The following is a 20,820-nucleotide window of genomic DNA, read 5'->3' on the forward strand; positions in this document are numbered from 1 at the left end:
TAATAAAAAAAAAACAGTGAAAAAAAAATCTATGAGCAAACTATGAAGCCAAACAAATTCTTGATCTAGGTCATGGTTTCACCTTACATCCACATCTAGACCAGCAGTTCTCAACTTTCCTGATGCTGTGACCCTTTAATTCCTCATGTTGTGGTGACCCCCACTCCGCCATAAAATTATTTTCATTGCTACATTAAAACTGTAATCTTGCTTCTAAAAAAAAAAAAAAAAGATGCTCTTATCAAGTAACATCTCAAGGACAATAGCCAGTGTGACCCTATTTCATCCCATCCAGAAATTCCCTGGTTTGGTGAATCAAGTAGTTACGTTGATGATAATGTTGACATCCCTTCTGCTCTCCGTCATTTGCCCTAGTTTCCCTAAAGATAAAAGTCACTTCTCTAATCTCTGCACTGGCTTCAAACAAAGTAAAAAGAATCGAACCTGAGCAGGCTGGTAATTCAAAAATCTGAATATATATATATATGCTTATTGTAAGGAAACCTACAAAAAGTGAAGTGCTATCATTTCTGTGCCTATTGGGAAAACCAAAAAAAAAAAAAATCTATTGAGGAAATGTTTCAGAGAGCACAGGTCATAAAAATAAGGGTGGTAAAATACACTTTTCACTTCCTCTCCTTCGCCAGTTTTATTTATTATGTTCAGTGTAGGCACAGCCAAAACTTATAGTCACATAGGGTATACAAAATAAATCTAAGAGCAGAGTTAAAAGCCTTTGGAGCAGTGGTGAGCTCAGGTCTTTGCCGAGGGTATAGACAGCACATATGATGTGCACATACCATATGCAGCATCAGATCTGACACCACCACAGCATCACACTATGCTGGGCACACATCCTCCGTTCTGCATCTGCTGGACATTCTTTTCCTGGTCTGACATATTTCTACCTACTCTGATAGCGGAATTTTATGTTTCTTCAACTTTCACCTCAACTGTCCCCTCTTCTCCCTTCATTAGAACATTATGACTTCCTCCAGAGTAATGTCCTTTGAGGATTTATGAGTGAGGGCCCTAGAAGGTTTCCTATGTCTGAAAGGTCCCTGTGTTTATAGAGAATTGATTTAAAGCATTTACTTCTGACAAAGACCACAGCAGAGATGATTAGAGGAGCCTTTAGATTAGCACAGAGAAGACAAAAAAAAAAAAATGCAATCAAGGAACTGACAATGTCTTCTAAACACAGAAAGGTTCAAGACAATTCCCACAAAGCGGTCTAAGATTTGAGCTTTCTTTTGCTTAATACACCTTTAAGGCCAGGGAGCTGAAACGGGAAACCAAATCTCCCTTTTATGGCTGCAACAAATGAGCCAGCCACGGTAAATACATCATTGATTCTTTCTCACAAAGAGATACTTAAATTCGGGGTGCAAGTAAGAGGAGCATTTTCCCTTCGACTTAAGGTTTGTTAAAGGAAATTTATGTTTTCAGCATGCACTGCAAACATGGAAAAACGGATTGTACCTTCATCAGTCTTTAAATCAAAACAGCTTGCTATCTGGTAACGACAGGCGTAGCGGTCGATTTATTTCATAAAACTTTATGTACAAAGAGACAGTGTCTATGAACTTAATGGAGAGAATATTGAGTCTGGAAGGGTAATTTTTATTACAGTTTATAGTGGGATTATCCATACTCCACAGTTTCCAGATTTTATGGTTGCACAGTGTTGATGAGGTTAGCCGCAGTGCAGGGTCAAGGGGCGGGGGAAGGCACACATAATTTCTTATACTGGGAAATACAACTAGCATAACTATTTAATATATTATATAAGACACATTGCTGATTCTAATTAATTATCCAGGTCCAATCAAAGACCTCTTTATCATCTGTTCACAGGTAAAATATTTTACAATATATTACAAAAGCATAAGAAAGGACTGACTATAATGACCATACAGCACAGTGTTTTCATTATGACCCTTTGAAAACCTCAAGAATGCTTCTCGCTCACAGGAGTTCAACGCCAGAAACCATTAACATCCACACTGTTATCAATTATCTAAAATGTAATTCAAATACTATTTCTGAAGAGTAAGCACTGTGAGATTAAAGAAACTCGAGGACAGTGCAGAAACACTATATACTCAGGAACCCAGAGACTCCAGATGGTTCACTGGAATAAGCAGTACTAGCCCTGGGGAAGGAGGGCAGGCATGGATTCTGATAATACTCAGAAGCTGTGTACCAGACACTGGATAAGGTCGGGAGAAACCCAGAGAAGGAGTTACAGAAAGAGAAAGACGGTTGAGGATGCTTTCCAAGTTGATTGGTACCTCCACAGAAAAGGAGTCACTGAATGTAATCAATAATGGAAAGTCCTCTTTTTGTTTTTTGTTTGTTTTTTTTTGTTTTGTTTTCCTGAGCTTATCAAACTTACAACCTATATCCCCAAAGACACGACTATTTATTTTTATTTTATTTTCTCTATGATGACGATTTCTTTGCTTGGGGGTGTGAAACTTGCTAATAGCATACAAGTTGGCACACATATGCTTTGATTTAGTGAAAAAAAAATTAAGCCATCCCTTTAAAATGTGAAGTGATGAAACAAAGGACATTTTAATTTTACTAAGCAGAGTAAAGATAACAATGTATAGAACAGAAAAATAGGGGAAACATGCAGAAGGCACATCTTTTCTTTTTGAACCAAATAAAATAATGTCTTTCACATACTAGAACTCTTAAACATAATGTATACGTATAAGACATATCTAATATATAATGTATATAAAATATATATTTAGCATTAAGTTTGAGTTTTCTTAATAGCCATCTATTTTTAAAATTTTTTTCCTCTCTCTCTCTCTCTCTCTCTCTCTCTCTCTCTCTTCTAGAGACAGGGTTTCTCTGTGTAGCCCTGGCTGTCCTGGAACTCACTCTGTACATCAGGCTGGCCTCGAACTCAGAAATCCGCCTGCCTCTGCCTCCCAAGTGCTGGGATTAAAGGCGTGCGCCACCACCACCCAGCTTGTCTATTTTTTTTTTAATTTAGTGAGGCGTGGTTCAGATAGGGTTTCATGAGGCTCAGCATTGGATTCTATCTTTGTAACTGAAGATGACCTTTGACTCCTGCCTCCACTTCCCTAAGTTCCATTTATAGAATTATAGGCGAACACCATCAAGCTAAGAAGATTTCTTAGAAGAGATTCACTGCATCTTGTTTTGACTCTGAGCTGGCAAAACCATGGACCATCCTAGGAAAAGGATCTGATAAGCAGTAGCCTTGAATCTCTCTGTGTACGATTTGTACTATTCTACCACTAGGTGGCAGCACAGAGACTCCAGTCCTCCAGGTAAATCTCAACTCCTTAAGACTTCTGGGACAGAAGATTTGGTGAGATATGCAACAGAAAGAAAACTCAAGCCTTGGGGAGGAGTAGTGTGGGATCCAGGCATGATGGGCCAGGCCTACAGTCTCAGTTCTCAGAATGTGGAAGCAGGAGATTCAGGAATTCAGGGCCTGTCTCTGCTTCATGAAGTGTGCATGTATATGTATGTGTATCTATGTGTATATGTATATATATATATATATATATATATATATATATATATAATTCATGAAGAATATTATACACACACATATATATGTATATATATATAAAACACATACACATGTATACATTGTACACATATTTATATAATGTGTGTATATATGTATAATATACATACATGCACACTTATATATAATATATTATATATATTATATAATATGTATTATATATATTAGTGTGTATGTATGTATATATTATGTATACACACATACATACACACTCACTCTGAGGCCAGCCTATGCTACATGAGACCCTGTCCCATGTAGTAGAAATTATTAAAAATCCCCCCCCCCCACTTTTTAAGTTTTGACAATTACTAGGGGTCACCCCTCATCTACTCTTCTAACTGCCGGCCTGACTACCTCTCCAGTGCTGTACCCCAGATACTTGCTGTTTCTCCTGGCCATGTGCTCACCGTTCTTCTCCCCTCATTTTGTAACTAAAGAAGTAGCCGAAGCCACATGTAATTGCCTTCTTGCCCAGGCAGAGCAGGCAGACAAGAAGGGAAATCAAAGGCTTCAGGCATGGGGATGATCCTTGAAGAATTCGGACTGTGTTTGATCAGTGTCATCACCTCTGCAGGAAAATCAAAACGTGACCCCCATGCCATGTACTGCTTGCACAAAAGACTGAACGGAACTGTGAAGAAAATTTAAGTTGCTGGTATACTTGATCTTCTAGAAGATAGTTTAATAATTTCTGCATTTTAATAGAGCCGTTGTTTTAAGATATCTGAAAGAGAAATTTTAACTGCAGAAATTAGTACATTTAAAATAGTAGTTAATTCTTCCTATGTCCCTTCTAAATTCTTTTTCTTTAAATTTTTTTTTATTTTATTGTAACACACACACATTTAATTTGCTTGGGTTTCTTAAGAATTAGATATTCTGTCCTTCTGATTCTATTGACAAAGAACATTCATAAATTATTGTATATAATTTATAATGTACAGTGTTGTATGACTTTGTTCAGTAGAAAAGCCCAAAATACCCTGGGTAGACCCATTCTTTGGCTACAGATCCAGAACATTCACAGGTAGAATGTCCACATAATCAGATTCTTAATGAAACATATTCAAAAAACATTTTGTTTAGAAAAACACCATCCTTTAAAATATTAAAAGAAAAATTAAATAAAAAGCTGATTGTTTTTTAGGGTGGATTCTGGAATTCTATCTTTGTCTCTTTGGGAGTATCAGAAGAAGAACCAATCCCCATCATACTTTTCAGATATAAACATTGTGTTTTCTTTAAAGAAAACAAAATATTAAGGGATAGTAATTTTGAAAGGAAGGGCAGTGTGTCTCTGACCAGAAATGTCTAGCATGGTCTGCGATGTCTTCATTTTCTTTAAAGGAAGTTTTGCAGGTTTGGGATCAAGAGGACCATGAGGAGGGAAAGAAGAAGAAGAAGCTACCATGGAATAAAAGAGGAATATGCAGGAGTGGATAAAGGAGAAGACATAATGGGTCAGCTGAGCCATGAAAATGTGGCCCTGAGGGCTGCTCACCCAGAGTGAAGAGCAACCCAGATGGAACATAAAATAAGTAATAATTTGGGATTATTGATATGCTATACATTCTATCAGCATGGAGGGTAGGCAGCTGCCAAGTTATTGTGCTGCTTAAGGCATACTGTAAATATAAAGGCTGTGAGTGTGTCTTTCTTCCAGGGACTGAATAACCAAGGGTGGGGTAGAAACCATCTGACAGAATCTTTTAATAATTCCTTCTATAGTCCCACTCCCAAACTCAATCCCAAATGGACAGAATAGCAAAAAAAAAAAAAAAAAAAAAAAACCAAAAAAAAAAAAAAAACAAAAAAAAAAAAAAAAAGACGGAGATAAAGACAATTAAGAGAGAGAAATTAGAGAAAACTTCCCAAGGAGTTGCTTTCAAACCCTGGTACCATAGTAAAAGGCCTACCACTGTGACCATTTCAGCCTCACTCAGCACGCATGCGCGTGCACACACACACACACACACACACACACATGAACGCACACTAACACACAAGCACACATTGAAGCTGATTTCCCAATACCACATTGCTTGTGCATGTAAATAAGTTAAATCAACACATTTCATGGATTAATATTTGTTTGACTGTTGTTCTCAGATTTGCTTTAAACCTATTCCATTCTATTTTACTTCTGTAAAATATCTAATTTTCAGTTTATTTCAACTGCCCCCAGCAGGAAAAGTTCACAATGTGAAAAATACTGTATTGACATATCATAAAGTGACATGTTACAATTTTGTTTCTTTTTAAATGAACTTTCCTTGCTGGTAGTGAAGGATGTTGCTGCCACGTGAGTGGCATATAAAACATTTATTTTATATATGAGCTAATATCTAGGAGATTAAAAGAAGATGAAGCCATCTGATTATCAAAACCATAATTGGCCATTGATCAAAATAACATTCACCCTACATAAAGGTTCCTGGAGAAAGCATCAAGTGTGTAATCATTGCTTAGTAAATTACTACCGTTTCCTTCACTAATAGATAGACTGGTATCAATTACATTTTTTTCCTAAGGAATACAATTAAAATATCACTTAATCAATTTCCCATTAAGAACAGAAAACATAATGAAAGAGCTTAGACAATAGAAACATAGCTTGGAAAAGGGAAAGAATTATTAAGGGAACGAGAAAGGAGGAGGAGCAGAGGGCACAGCCAGAGAGTTGTCAATTATTCCGAAGCCAATTTACAGCATCACGTCTGGTGATTCTTGGAGCATGATCATCTCTTGAATAGTATAGTCTCCCTTCTCAAATTTGTTCATTCAAGGCCTTATATGTCACTGAGTAAATTATTTGCTAGACACATGTCTATTTGCCCAACAAGTATATATTTCTTGCAATGAGTGGAGATCCCAAATATCAAAATCGTTCACTATATAACTACATCTGATGTGGAAATGGGTTTCTTCTAGTGCATAGCACTACTAGTGCTACGTTAAATAAGATTATATTTAGAAGTATCCTCTCAAGTGGGGGAAATTAAAAATTGATTGCCTACTAGTTTATATTCTAACTGCCAGAGAAAACGCATCAGGTGGGCGCAAAATAAAGAGTCCACCCGAGTCCTCTATTACTATAACGAGACATTCTAGGCAGAAATCTATTTAAACATGAATTAGAACCCTTTTCCATGAGAGAATGTAGTCCTGGGCAAAGGGATACCGCATGAGAGGCTAGTATCAGCGCTTAATAACATGTTATAACAGAATGAATCCAAAGTCTATTTTGACAGCCTTTACCTAAAAAATACATTTGTAGCCCTCCTCAGTTCCTTAGCAACATTCACCATTTCAAGCAGACTGCCCGTGGAACTGCTGGTTACTTCCTATCTTGTCTTCGTTTCTGTGCTTGGATTGTTGAAATAACTCAGAAAACTGGGAAGCCAATCAAAGACCGGTGCTGGCATTATAGAACATGTGCACTACTTACCGGGAGGTTTCTCTCTTCTGCTAATCTCTAAAAGTCATATAGACAGCATATGTGCCCTTTAAAGCTGCTTATCATTGGCTCTGACAGCTAAGCCAGCCTGTGCAAGATGAAGCAGTGCACCTGACAGATTGGAAAGACTTCAGATAAATAAGAACACAAAAATGCTAATTTTAAAATGATATCTAGTCAACCTTCTTTGCACACCCCAAAGTTCAAAATTAGTTAAGTTTCTATTTAGGGTTGAGATTCAGGTTCAAAAGAACAATGAACCAGCAATTTATCCAGAGGAAATAAAGCATTCCAAACGCCTCGTTAAATTTTTCATAGACACGGACTCCCTGACTTTCTCTTACAGTTTAATAAGTCCTTCCTTTGTTTGATTCTGGTGATAGTGTAACAATCCAGCCTTGTAATGTCTCTAAGAATAATAAGCCAAAGGACAGCAAGACTCCAGTCACACTTTTCATTTAAGAACATTAAAACATTAGCCAAAGAACAGAATTACTAGGTCTATTCATATACATCTCATTCATAATGTTCACAATTAACATATAAGTCTGTCACCCATTAGTGACTATAGATAAATAGGGAAAGCAGAAGACATTTACCAAATGTAGAGGCTGTAGCCGTCACTCTCAGAAGCCAAGACAACTGTACACATAAGCACAGGTCAGCTGCCTGGGACTATTCTGGTCCTATGAACAGATGACACCAGGGTTCCACTGAACAGTGAACTAAAAGACCACAGTCATGTGTAAGGTGGACAGAAGAAGCAAGCGTATGACAAGAACTATGACCTGAAACAAGGAACCAGTGTCAACAGGTGGTTGGCTGACAACAGAAAAAAAAATTTTATATATATATAACTAAACCACCAAGTGAAGTGGGGAGAACACAGGGTGCCTGTGTCAGCAGCAAGTGTCAGCTCTTCCAACAAGCTTTACAGCCATCTCTTGGATGACCATATTTCCTTTCACAAATACAAATGGCAGAAGGCTAAAATTACACTTGTGGAATCTTCCCGAAGGTTGCAGAGAAAAGCAAAAGCCTGCATAAAGAAAACGGGGCGGGGGGCGGGGGGGGGCAGGGAGATCACAGATTCGCCTGTGACCATGAGCCTCTGAGAAGTCCTGAATGGGTTCTACGGACATCAGTAGTATTCTGGGGCGTGGGAGTTTTCCTCAGTGTGTCCACATCTAAATAGAATAACCATAGAAACTGNGCATCCAAACTGACTTAGTTACTCAATAGCAGAATTGACTTGCTTTAGTTAGGTATTTTAGGAAAATATATTTTGTTCTCAAGGATCCAATGATCACCTTTTTGAAAATCTTAAACAATGTCCTTATGATCCACACTAAGTTATATTTTCAAATGCCACACTAGCTTAACAACAAAGCCTTAATGAAATAAAAAAAATGTTTTGTATAATTCTCATATAAATTCTGATGTTGGTTTTTATGGGCGGCAGAAAGATGGAGCTGGAACCCTACCCTCTAGATAAGCTACTTCATCATTATCATATAGACAACTAACTTCTGGGAGGGAATGAAGGGGAAAAGACAACCTATGTGAGATAATAAGGGAGAAAGGAAAACTACTTAGGAAAGAAAAGTGTGTAACCGTGATACACAGCCCAGCTCAGCTCCACCGGATCACTTCAGGCCCTTCAGGTTAGTTCCAAAACCACTAGTCAATTATACCCCTGTCCTAGAAAGGATCTATTGAGATATCGGATGTTGGAGAAAAGTCTGTGTCCTTTAAACTCTTAGGTGGATTTTCTGAAACTGGTCATGGCATTGCCCTTTAATTATCTTGAATTCTAAAATGTAGTATCTATTAATATTAAAATGTTGAACATAGCTTTAGAAAACTAGAATAAGTAATTCAGGGCTTATTGTCTACGTTGACATACTATGTGCACTTCAAAAGGTGGAGATGAAAATATTTGATTTGTATTTATATTGTTTCTGGTATCATTCTCATAATTCTCAATGGAGCCCATAGTTTATTCGATGTTTGTTTGCTTCGCATTGACAACCCCAGGTCACTGTTTTGGGTCTTTATAGTAACAATTATCAGTGGAACCTGTATTTTCCTTAACGTTTATTGTTATACTTTCCTTGTCAATCACAGATCATCATTGTCTGCTTTTACATTTTCCCTCATTTTTCTTTATTCATCTCTGGTCCTAACAATTCTGCCAATACAACAAATCGATGCTCGAATACAAATTAATTACTATAAAATACAGGTTACTCCACAAAATAATAGAAGCCCTCACATGCAGCTGAAGATTGGGTTCTTAGAATTCTCCCTTCTCTATAATTAACCACAGTTATCTATTTGTTTTCAACTCTCTCCTGGATTCTGCTTGAGAGTACACAGATATTCTAGTCTCTGTTTACTTGGCAAGACTCTTTGTGGAGAATGGAAATGCCTCCCTAAGTATCGTTGTGCATCTCCACAGCTCTTCAGGAAAATACTCCCTAGATTGAATCTCACTTTCCTCACTCCATGTGTGAACAAGAACCCATTTCATCTTTGTCATCCCACCCCATGGACATAGTTCTCATCATTATCGGGAACACTCTCACCCACATCCCTCAGCTTGCCTCTCACTGAGCCCCTGAGCAACACTTACTAGAAACTGGAAAGCCACCCCTTTAAAGATCCTCTTTTGATATACTGTCCTTCCTGTCCTTATGTTCTTGTACAAAGCTCTCCAGCAGATCAACAGTGCTGGATCTCTCGTCCCCTTCTGACTCCTCAGGTGTCTCTTTCTAACCTCTGAAGTATGTCCAGCTTGCACCCCAAAGTAGTTATGTATGTGACCCAACACATTTGTAGATCACAATGTCACAATGTCATATCACAATGCCAAAAGGTTGGATAGGTACTGTTCGATGGCTCTGCGGACCAGCACTTGTACAAGTGTGAAGAGCAGAGTTTGGATCCTCAGAGCCCATCCACATAAAAGCCAATAGGCATGGTTGAGAGGCAAAGACAGGGGGCCCCAGGTGTGACTTGGCTGTTTAGACAATAGTTGAGAATCTGTTCAGTGAAGAGACCCAGCCTTAATAAATAGAATGAAGAATGATCAAGGACGATATTTCACATCAACTTTGGGACCCCACACTCAAGCATGAGCACCAAACATAGGCACTCATAATACACATACATACAATGTGCTTAAAACAAATGTTTGGATACTACCTCTTTATTGGTCTTTCCTGCCTAACTTCTGTTCTGGCTCTCATCCAAGATGATCTATGCCAGTTATTATTAAGCAACAAATACCTCCTCTACCCAATGAATCCCCAATTCATTTTTGCAAACTTTCCCTCCTTTTATAGCCAAAGGCTCACTTTCCAAGTACCATGTTAAGCTTTCTAGTTAAACATAGAGCAGGCATGTAATGCTGAATATAGAATACCCCAAAGGAATTTCCTCCAAAGCCACACTCCTCCCATCATAGGAAAGACGGCATCACTTGCTCAATAGCTGAGCCACAGGAGTAGAGGCTGCCCCCACTGCCCATCTTTCCTCATAGTAGCTTCCAATCCATATGGCCATTGTCTAGTTCCCCATTTTAACTGCTGCATCGTATTCTCTATTGTATGCAGTAGCTGTATGATTCTTGCGTGGCAATGAACAACATGACTTACTTCGGCACATGTCTTTCTAGTGGATTCTTATCCCATTTAGAACAAGAGCCATGGAGGGATTTAAGGTCCTAACTACCTTCCCTCTGGCCCCGAAGTCGCTTCTGTGCTCATCAGTACCACTGTCCACTGGTTGTCCACTACAAGCCACAGTCCTCTCTGTTCCCCACCACATGGGTGGCTCTCACCTGGGCCTTCCAATCTTCTCATAGGCTGGACTGAAATTCCTGGAGTTACTTTATAGAGGCAAGACAAGTCCTTGAGGGTTATGGTTTCTACAGCAACAAACCATTCTTCTACATGGGCAGGTTGTGTACCCCTCAGCCTCACCTTGGACGGTCCTCTCACATATTTGCTCACATAGGTCCATTCTAAATCCTGTTCATTTACCGTAGCTCTCAGGACATTTCCTAGCTTTTGTACTATTACACAATGCATTCCATGTCCCACTGTGATGCCTGCTGACTCTGGGCTAGGCAACACCTTCCACTCCCTGAGGCCAGTATCCTTTTTACTTGGAGGAGTTGAGTCTCTAGCTTTCTCATGTCCTTTTGTTGTTATTGAAGCATTCCTGGTGATAATTTCATCTTATCCTTTCCTTAATCTCTGAACTCCATCCTTTTATGGACAATTACAGTACAGACATTTCTTCTTTCCACATATAACCATCCCATGCAACAATGTGTTTTGTCAAATACAATGCTCTTTACTTCTACTCCTCTTCTTAGAGGATGAGTCTCTCGATGACATTCCCCTTTTTTTCCTTTCCTTTTTTATTAGATATTTTCTTCCTTTACATTTCAAATGCTATCCCCAAAGCCCCTATACCCTCCCCCACCCTGCTCCTCAAACCACCCACTCCCGATGACATTTTCTAAATTGTAGTCCAATTCTAACGAAAATGAACAAATGTTTGTTTCTTTAATCTCATACTATTCATCAGACTTGCAGGCATATCCAGATTTCTGACACTGCAATGGGATGATGTCTGCTATAATATTCATGCTCAAGAATATGAAATTTAGTTACAAAGAAATTGCAGACAGATTCTTAAAGTCCTAAGCATGTTTCCAATATTGGGTGGGGTTGTATTCCTAGCTGCCTTCAGGTGTATGAGGCCCAAGAGCTTCAGGATGGATAGACCAGGAAGCAGAGTGAGAGAGAAACAATATCAGCTTTGTTTAACACTGTATACCCAGTGGCAGTAATGCTTAGATAGATGGTGATAGATGCTCAGCAGACACTTGGTTGAACAAATATCTTGATCCACATGAAACGAGAGTCTAGATATGGACATGTGCATTATCTGCACTTTTGTGTCATGTCATGTGTAGTGTCACCTGTTTCTCTGTCATGGAGCATGTATGTTCTACTGATGTCAAAAGTCATTGGCTAGCAAATTCACCTAATTTAAATGAGCGATGTCTTTCTCCTTTTATCAGTTTGGAATGCCAACTCCCTTCCCTCTCTCATCAACACCAAGTATGCAAGTCCTAAGTGAGAAAGTAAAGAGGAGCCCCTCTGCTATCCAGCCATTTTAGTGCTGGCTCAGTACCCTGCTGCATATGAGTCAAATAAAGATTTGAAGAATTACCCAAATGCCCTTTCCTTTGCTCATCTTGAGGTAGGCAAACCTTTCCACTAGACACTTTTACTGTGCTCCAGTTAATCAGTTAAACAATAAAAGGTTATAAAATGCTACAGCAATATTTGTAGAATATGGTGATTATAAAAACTTAATATGAAGTAATAAAAATGTAAAAATGGGATGTTTCCAGGCAATTTCTCATACTAATTTCTCATCCCTTATCATCACTGCATTAGCAGCTTTGAGAAGTACCACAGCAACTTCTTGGGTTGAATTTAATTCAACAAGTTCTGTCCGCTGTACCAGTGTCACCATCAACTTTGTTGTATGAGAGGAGAAAAGGAAGTCTTGAGTACTGCTTATAATATTTAGGAGAAAAGTAAGGATGATAAAAAAGGCAGATGTTTACTGACACTAGGTCAACACTAGCATCTGTACTGTGTACTGTGTTCTTCCATCCTAGGACAGATCATGTTACTTGCCCCATTAGCTTCACTGATGAACATGAGAATTAAGAGAATGACTTCCTAAAGTCATAAATAAGTGAAACAGGATTTTACTTCACATATTTGTATGTTCCAAGAACAGCTTACTAGGCTTATGATTAAGTAATTTTTATTCATGAAATAAAACATACTACATGAAACTAACAAATAACTCACAGAGAGAACAAATGATAGTGTGAGTCTTACAGGGACGCTATAATATACATTATGCAGAAAATTAAATTTTAACCATATATATATGTATATATATACATATATATAATCCATACTAAAATATTTACTGATAATTTTCACAAAGAAAGTAATGTTTTCCATAAGTGACACTGCAGACATGAGCCTACATATAGGACTTTGATACTGGAGAGACACTGGAGTTCACCATGGACATAGAGACACAGCTATAGGACACATATATAGACACATAGGCAATATATAGTGGTGTGCTTTGCTACATGTTAAGTGCTAATTCTTAAGAATATATAACTATACATCTGGATAATAAGTAAAACCAATGTCTGACTTAGCTCCAAGTTACATTATTATTCTTCAAAGAGACTTGTTCACTTTATTCAGAGGTATGAGCAATATCAAAAGATGCAGCATAAGAAACATCCATTAAAAAGTATCTTAATTCCATTTTTCTCAACTTTTTAAATCCATTGCTGTTCAGAGCAGTTGCCTGTTCCATGGTAGTAGATAACACACAGTGTAGGGAGCAGAAGAAGCCCCTGAATTAGTAAATGTGTATTTTGACACAGGCATGTCCATGTCACAGACACAAAGGCCAAATGACTCATGGGAAATTGGCTAAGCTATTATCTATATGGGTTTGACTCAAGATGAATGGCAAAGCTTTCTTCAAGGAGACTGAGTGTTTGTAAAAGATTGATCAGTGTGTACAGATCAGCAACTGTGGCTTCCTCCTTCCAGATGTCTATAAGCTGAGCTTGCCCCCTCACAGAGCCCACAGAGCCTAGCTCACCATCGCCCTGGATTGTACCTAATAAATATGCTGAAGTCAAGGATGGTAGCAGTAGGAAAGCCCAGCCTGATCCTCGTTTCAATATATGTATATCCATGCCTTTGTTTTTTTCTTCACTCTCTCCATACCCCTAGGCAGGGTGCTAGAACCTAAGCCATGTGAAGCATAGCAACAGGGGTTGTTACATAAAGCAATGAATGTCTGTTTACTTGTCAACCTTGAAAACTGAAACTCCTGAATCAGGAGATTTTTAACTTTGTTAAAGAGGGAAGGTGAAACTTATTTGAGTGCTAGGAAGAAATTTAATATTGATAAAATAATAACTTCCAGGGGTAAACACACAGCTCTATATAGATGTTTATAAACATTCTGCCAAGTTTTCAATAATATATCATCTCTCAATATTGAATCCTACCTTTTACCAGAAGCAAAACAACCGTGTTTCCTTGTATTTTATGAGCAGACAGCAGTTTATGCATTCATTGATCATGTTTTAATCATGGGCCTCAGTAGTAATACAGTGTCAGAGGAAAAAGCAATATTGGGCAAATCTGATCCTAGCATCGTGTCTGGCCTCTGAAGACAAAATACACAAATATGCACTCAGTTTCATAGGGAATAAGTCAATAATATGAGATTTTTATATTTGCAGTGAAGGTTGGTTTAGTATTTTGGTTTGTATGTAGAAAAGAAAAAAAAAAGGCAAAGTCTAATGAGATTTACAATTTCTTCTATTAACACTCTGCAAAAGGCAATCACTTATGCATAGAAGGTAACTCCATATACAGCTGCATAACTACCACAATGAATGAAATAACTAGATATTGTAACATCAGCATTTCACAAAGTATCTTCCTGCCTCCAAAAATGAGAGGGAACATTAGTGTCCTGTGTTGAAATATTTCCATTAGAGATCACCCTGATACTTAAGACAATAGTCATTGAATTAGAAGACGATTCAAAGCAAACTCTATTTGCAAGTTTAGAGATACACATCTATCCTTGGGTCAAGTTGTGCTGGTCTGAAAGAGAATGCTCTCCAAGGGCTCCTCGACCTGAATGCTTATTCATCAGGGAGTGGAACTCTACACAGAATGAGAAGGATGAGAGGCGTGGCTTTGCTGCAGTAGGTGTGGCTTGTTGGAGGAGGAAGTTTAAAAAGTCTATGTTAGACCCCCCATGTCTCTGCTGTGGATCAGGATGTAAAGCTCTCGGCTACTTCCGCATGCTTCCTGCTATCATGTTCATAAACTAATTCTCTGAAGCTGAGAGCAAGCCCCCAACCAATCGGCTTTCTTTGTAAGATGCCTTGGTCATGATGTATCTTCACCATGTACAGAGTAGTAAATAAAGACAGCCTCTCATTACATATACCTTGGCTGACATGGAGCTCTCTCTATAGACCTGGCTGGCCTCAGATGCTTAGAGGTCCACCTGACTCTGCCTCCCAAGTGCTGTGATTGAAGGAAGAGTCTACCACGCCTAGCTGAATCATTGTAATATTAAATTATTTTAAAACGCACTCAAAAATAGATGTATAAATCCCATTCAGTCCATCATCATGGCATTTTGTATTACTGCCATCTAAACATTCTTGTTTGAACAACTACAAAAAAAATCCTTATTTACCTGAAAGCACTAAAAATGACTGATGTCTATGAGGGATTTATATATGTTCATTTCACATGTAATTCTGTTGTAAACAGGCTGTCTATCCCACTTTACCATTCAAAGGAAGCATAATTCTAGAAATTAAGATATCAAAACTCTGACACAAAATGGCTCGATAAATAAGTATATGGACTTAGCCTAGTTAAGGGAAGTGTCTATAAAAGTGTGGCTGCTTCAAACAGTGCCCTATTCAATATGGCCAATCATATGGTCTGCAAGGTTCTACACAGAATTTCTTTGAACATCATGTCTGCACACAATCTAAGTTCCAGTCATTGAAAAACAAAAATGCATGGTTTTCTCTGGTGTCGTAAAAACATCAAGATTTCATGTCTCTTACCTTTGCCATGGCTCCTCCCATCCTCCAGGAGCGGTACAACAATAGTGTTGTTCACATTTCCAGGTGACCGTACAGCTGTGTAGACAACCGGCACTGACTGTACCACCACAGGGATTCGATGAACATGACTGAGTTTGTTAGACTGTAAGTTCATGGGACTGGAAGGTGGGACCGGATGGATGATGTGCAAGAACTGCTGGCCGCCCACGCCAGATGCAGAGGCAACAAGGGGTCCTGGAGATAACACTGTTGACGAAGACGATGCTGAAGATACTGATGTTATAACAGTGGGGGATGAGGCTGGACGACTAGAAGAGGATGAAGAGGTTGAAGTTGAAGAAGGTGAGGAGGCAGACGCTGTCATGGAGACAGGGGAGGATGACGCTGCAGTAGGGGAGGTCCTGGCTTTGTTGATTGACAAGTCCACTGGCTCAGTTTGTGTCTGAAAGTGATCTACAGGCAGTGAGTCCTCGGGGGGCTCCCCTTTCACATTATTTAGCAAGAGGGGGACAGCTTCCATATCGGGGTAGTTGTGGACGTTTGGAGACTGCAAGGAGAAAATGGAACAGATTTGTCATTATCGCTGATATATTTCAACAGACATATAACTAATTTGAATGTGTATTAATTTTTCTCTTATTGCAGGGGAGCATTAGTTCTTTCACTCAAATATTCAAGGAATTTTTCTTTGTCAGTCACAATAATGACAGCTAAAAGAGCAAAATGCATCAGAGAAGAAGGAAGTCATTTAACATGAGTATGTTTCCTTTTCATTGGAAGGACACACATACAGCTTCCTAAGATGAATTCACAGGTTCATACAAGAGGTCACAGGAATTTAAAAATAATCACTAAATTCCTGTAGAATCTTCGAAAGACAATCTCAGTGTGTAAAACATTGTTTCAGAACTGTGCAAACAGGAGTTATTTAACAACAGCATTCCCTTTGTTGTTCTGAGTTGTTCTTGCACTAGCAGTCTGTCTCGTCTTGTTATGAAGGAATGAGAGCTTTCATTAGATGGACTGAAATACCCTCTCCAGCTCTGGAGTTCTACACTGCGGTGAATGATTTTACCCTAGTGCAACATGATCCTGATCTAGAAACAAAATATCATCCAGTAGCCATCTTGGGAAACTCGCTGTGACCTTTCTACACTCATGTTCAGCACAAGAACTACTGGGACACGCTCATTCAAAGTCGTCGACAGCACACAGTCTTCGTCAGTCTCCCAGGGCTGGTCATCAAATTACCAAAGTTAAATCACTTGAACATGTTAGATTTTAACCCTCAATACCCGCCACATTTTATTTTGGAAGATATTGCACACAGTTATGATACCTGAACCAGAGGAAACAGGTTTTAGAAAATCTATATGAGAAATTTTAAATTGTCTACAATCACTTTGTTTAATTTAAAATGATTGTTTTGTTTAGGTTCATTTGTATACCTGTAAGATATATTGAAAAAAGTTTAGCAATAAATAGTCTATAGTTTAATATACTAATATTCTCAGTATATTATTAATGGGCATGGACACACACCTATTAATTCTGAAGTTGAACAAGTACCTATGAAATGCACACATCTGGAACCACACAGCCCATGTTCTATTCCAGCATGTCAGTAGAGCTTTGATAGAAGCAGACTACAGCAGACTATTTTGTTACACCTAATTTAACCAGGTCAACGCTCACATTAGTATTATTCTCTCAGATGAAAACCCCAAATCATTATTTTCTGCTTTCTTAGGGTATTGGAACAACAATTATGTGAAGTTGGTCATTTCATGAAAGATTTTCATTTGCTAGTCTTCCTGAAAACATGAAAATGCATTTAAGGGTTTTAAAGGAAACATTGTTCTTAAAAACTTTCATTATTGAATATAAATTATAGTTCTATTCAGAGGACACAATAGGCAGGAGTGCGAGGGTGTTTTATTCTGCCACAATGAAGAGAGAGAAAAAGAAAACAACAACAAATCAACTGTGGCAGGGGATCAAATGAAAGGGAAATGGGCTGATGGTTTAATGCCTTTTCCCGTTTACCTAAAACGACTGCCTGCAAAAGCACATGAATTAGTGCTATAAAAGCTCCGAGTTCTGCAATGCCTCCTGTATGGAATTCTAACCAGGAACTGCACTTTAGGCATTAAAGCTGAGAAACAATTTTATAAACCATCCCAAACCCATTAAGAAACAAACAGCCAAACACCCAAACAACGTAAATTTCACTACTTCCATGCACGTCTGAAGATGTTATCACTCTTCCTATAGGACAGGATGCTCACTCTCAGAAGCATCATTAGGGTTTTGTTTTCATAGAATAATATGAGTTGTTTGTTATCATCTTATTACACACACATAGAAAACCCTGGTGGATATTGCTTCCATAACAGATAGAAACTGGTTCAAAATCCAAAGTATAAATCATTAAATGTATTATTAAACAGTACCAATCTCTTTAACTACACATACCCTGGATCCATTACATATTAGACAAATTCTAGACTCTTAATTTGGAAGCGATGGTTATTTTGACTGTATGTAGAAACTGGCGTTTACAGATAGAGAGGTGAGGAGCATTGCGTCCCTGTAGGAACCGTTCCTAACAGAAAGGAAAGCATGCATTGGTAGACTATGTCAGGAGAATTAGGGCCTATGGAGCTGATAAAGAGGTGGCTTCCAGGGCATGGGGCATCACTGAGCTTCAGGAGGTGCCCCATCTTCTCTGTGTTGTGACTGAGAGCCCACCATTTGCATGGCATTATCTAATCTCCAACTTCCACCAAAAGTCATGTTACAGCATCAGCTAACGACATCCGCTCAGCCTCACTGGATAGATGATATTTCCATAAAGACAAAGCTCAGAGCATACCTAGCTTTTCCCAGATGCCTGAAAACCACACAACTTTCTCCTACGCTCAAACTAAAATAACTAGGAAGCATAAACCAAACGTTTAGATCACTCACTAGGGGCCTTGGAAAATGATGTGTAAATTTATAAACACAAACATTACAGAGACACATGGCAGCTCCTCTCTGATATACAGCAGTTGAAATGAAGCCATACATTAAATAATTATGCTCTATCAGTATCAAGACAATAAAATCTTTATTGTACCCTTCATCTGCTTTCAATGTTGACAGAGTATCATATGCCAAAAGCCATCACTAATCTCTGGGGACACAGAACCATGTTGCAGGTAAAACTGTACTTCAGCTTTGGGCTGCACAGACCTATCTGTAAAATCAGCGATGTGAGAGGACAAGGCCTTTAAAAAGCTGTGGTAGACCCTCCTTCCTCCTTTTAAGACATGGAAAATGCCCATAAAACTCCACTCTGGAATCACCATTGGGCATTTATCTGTTTCCCAAAAGAGGAAATTGGAAATGGATTAATTCAGAGGCTTGGTCCCCTAAGTGGGAAGCTGAAGTGAGGTGCTGGGAATGCAAGTGACCACCAAGAGGGAGAAGAAGCTGAAGGGAAACAGAGAAGATGGAGAGAGTGCAGAGGAAGCTGGAAAGCAAAGGAGAAAGTTGGGGGGGGGGGCACATGAGGGGTTGGGGAGGGGATGGCCTCACGGGGAAGGGAAACCAAAGAGCCAACGAAAAAGAACAAAGATTGTTTTTACACAAGATACTTCTGTCAAGAAAAGAAAGGATTGTGCAGCGAAATTTCATCAAGCAAAGTCTAAATTCTGGACACATCCGTGGACATCTTATCGCAGTACCAACTAAGTGATTTTTGTGGTTTTCTAATACACACTGATTTTTACTTGGGAAGTTGTCATAGAAACTGAATTTCACTGTTGATTCCCCTGGTATGGAAGATGGAACTCTCTCTACATTCTCACTGTCAAGCAAAAACAACCCTCCTAATGCTACAGGGAATACACAGGGATTTTTGTCAGAGAGAATGACATTTCATTTTCCAAAAGGTTATATCATACCTTTTGGAAGGGTCCACCATAAAATTTCAGCTACTAAATGATATTTTAGGAAAGAATAGTATAAATACATACGAAAGCCCAGTACAATACGTCTGACAATATACTTCACATACTCCAGAAAATATGTGTGCAAGCCTTATCACACATATAAGTAGGCTTTACATACAATAATCCACATGATAAAATGTTACACATAGCATCATAGAGACATATTCACTTAAACAACTTCAGAGACACAGCTGAGCCTTCCTAAGCAAGAACCTCCTTCTGGAATCAGTGAAAATGAAACTAAGCATTTTGTTGAAGGAATGTGCAAAGGAACCCCGAGCCTCCCGCCAGTTATTTCCTAGAGAATCTGAGAGAGGTTTCCCTCAGCCAACAATTACCAACAGCAGAATCTTATCATGGTCTGCCAAGAAACATAAGGCATCTTTAATTGAGATCATGTATTTTAATCATCTGTAAATTTTAAAAAGCAACAACTATGGACTGACACCCGGGGAAATCTCTCCAGCAGTACTCTGGAGTCTTCTAGTGGAGAAGGATTTGAAGAACAGGCTAATGAATGTTATCCAAGATGTATATGGTGCCTGCTACACCTTTAATGGGACCAGAAAGTTGGGGATGTCTTAAACACCAATAGTGTAGTGACAACTATCTATCAACCATTTCCATAAATTATGCTTTATTTTACTTTAAAAAAAAATTTGAGCAATAATTTCAAGCTAATATTTTAGGCAATGTTCTAAAATGATTTCCCTAATATCATGTCTCTACCATAAGCTGTTCTGGATTGCTATAAAAAAAGGAAAAGAGACTTGGAGAAAAATTCCAATGATTTGAAATCATGATCTAACCCAGTTTAGTTTTTATTAGCAGTGTCATTTTGAATTTGCTAAGGTTTTAGGATTTTTCAGAATAGAAAACAGGAACACTAGTTCCAGCCTTGTAAAACTGCTATGAAGACTGAGCTGATGTCACCACGTTCATGTAGCGATAAAAAGAGAAGAAGGTGAGCAGAATTCTTCATTCTTAGAAGTAAATTCCTCAAAGAAAGTCAACCGATTGCCAAAAGTGTTGGAAAACTCAG

The 20,820-nt window shown here is 38.5% G+C and overlaps 1 protein-coding gene across 10 annotated transcripts in view; it reads right to left on the reverse strand.

Annotated features, from left to right (window-relative positions):
• Klf12 (Kruppel like factor 12) overlaps positions 1-20,820 on the reverse strand; it is a 411,764-nt gene that overhangs the window by 137,677 nt on the left and 253,267 nt on the right. For all 10 annotated transcript variants that reach the window (XM_021182110.2, XM_029469157.1, XM_029469158.1 and 7 more), the window contains one exon: positions 15,781-16,327. In XM_021182110.2, the coding sequence (XP_021037769.1) occupies positions 15,781-16,327 (547 nt within the window). The remainder of the gene's footprint in view (positions 1-15,780; positions 16,328-20,820) is intronic.

The sequence above is a fragment of the Mus caroli genome, chromosome 14, assembly GCF_900094665.2.
Source record: "Mus caroli chromosome 14, CAROLI_EIJ_v1.1, whole genome shotgun sequence".
In the NCBI taxonomy this organism is placed as follows: Eukaryota; Metazoa; Chordata; class Mammalia; order Rodentia; family Muridae; genus Mus; species Mus caroli.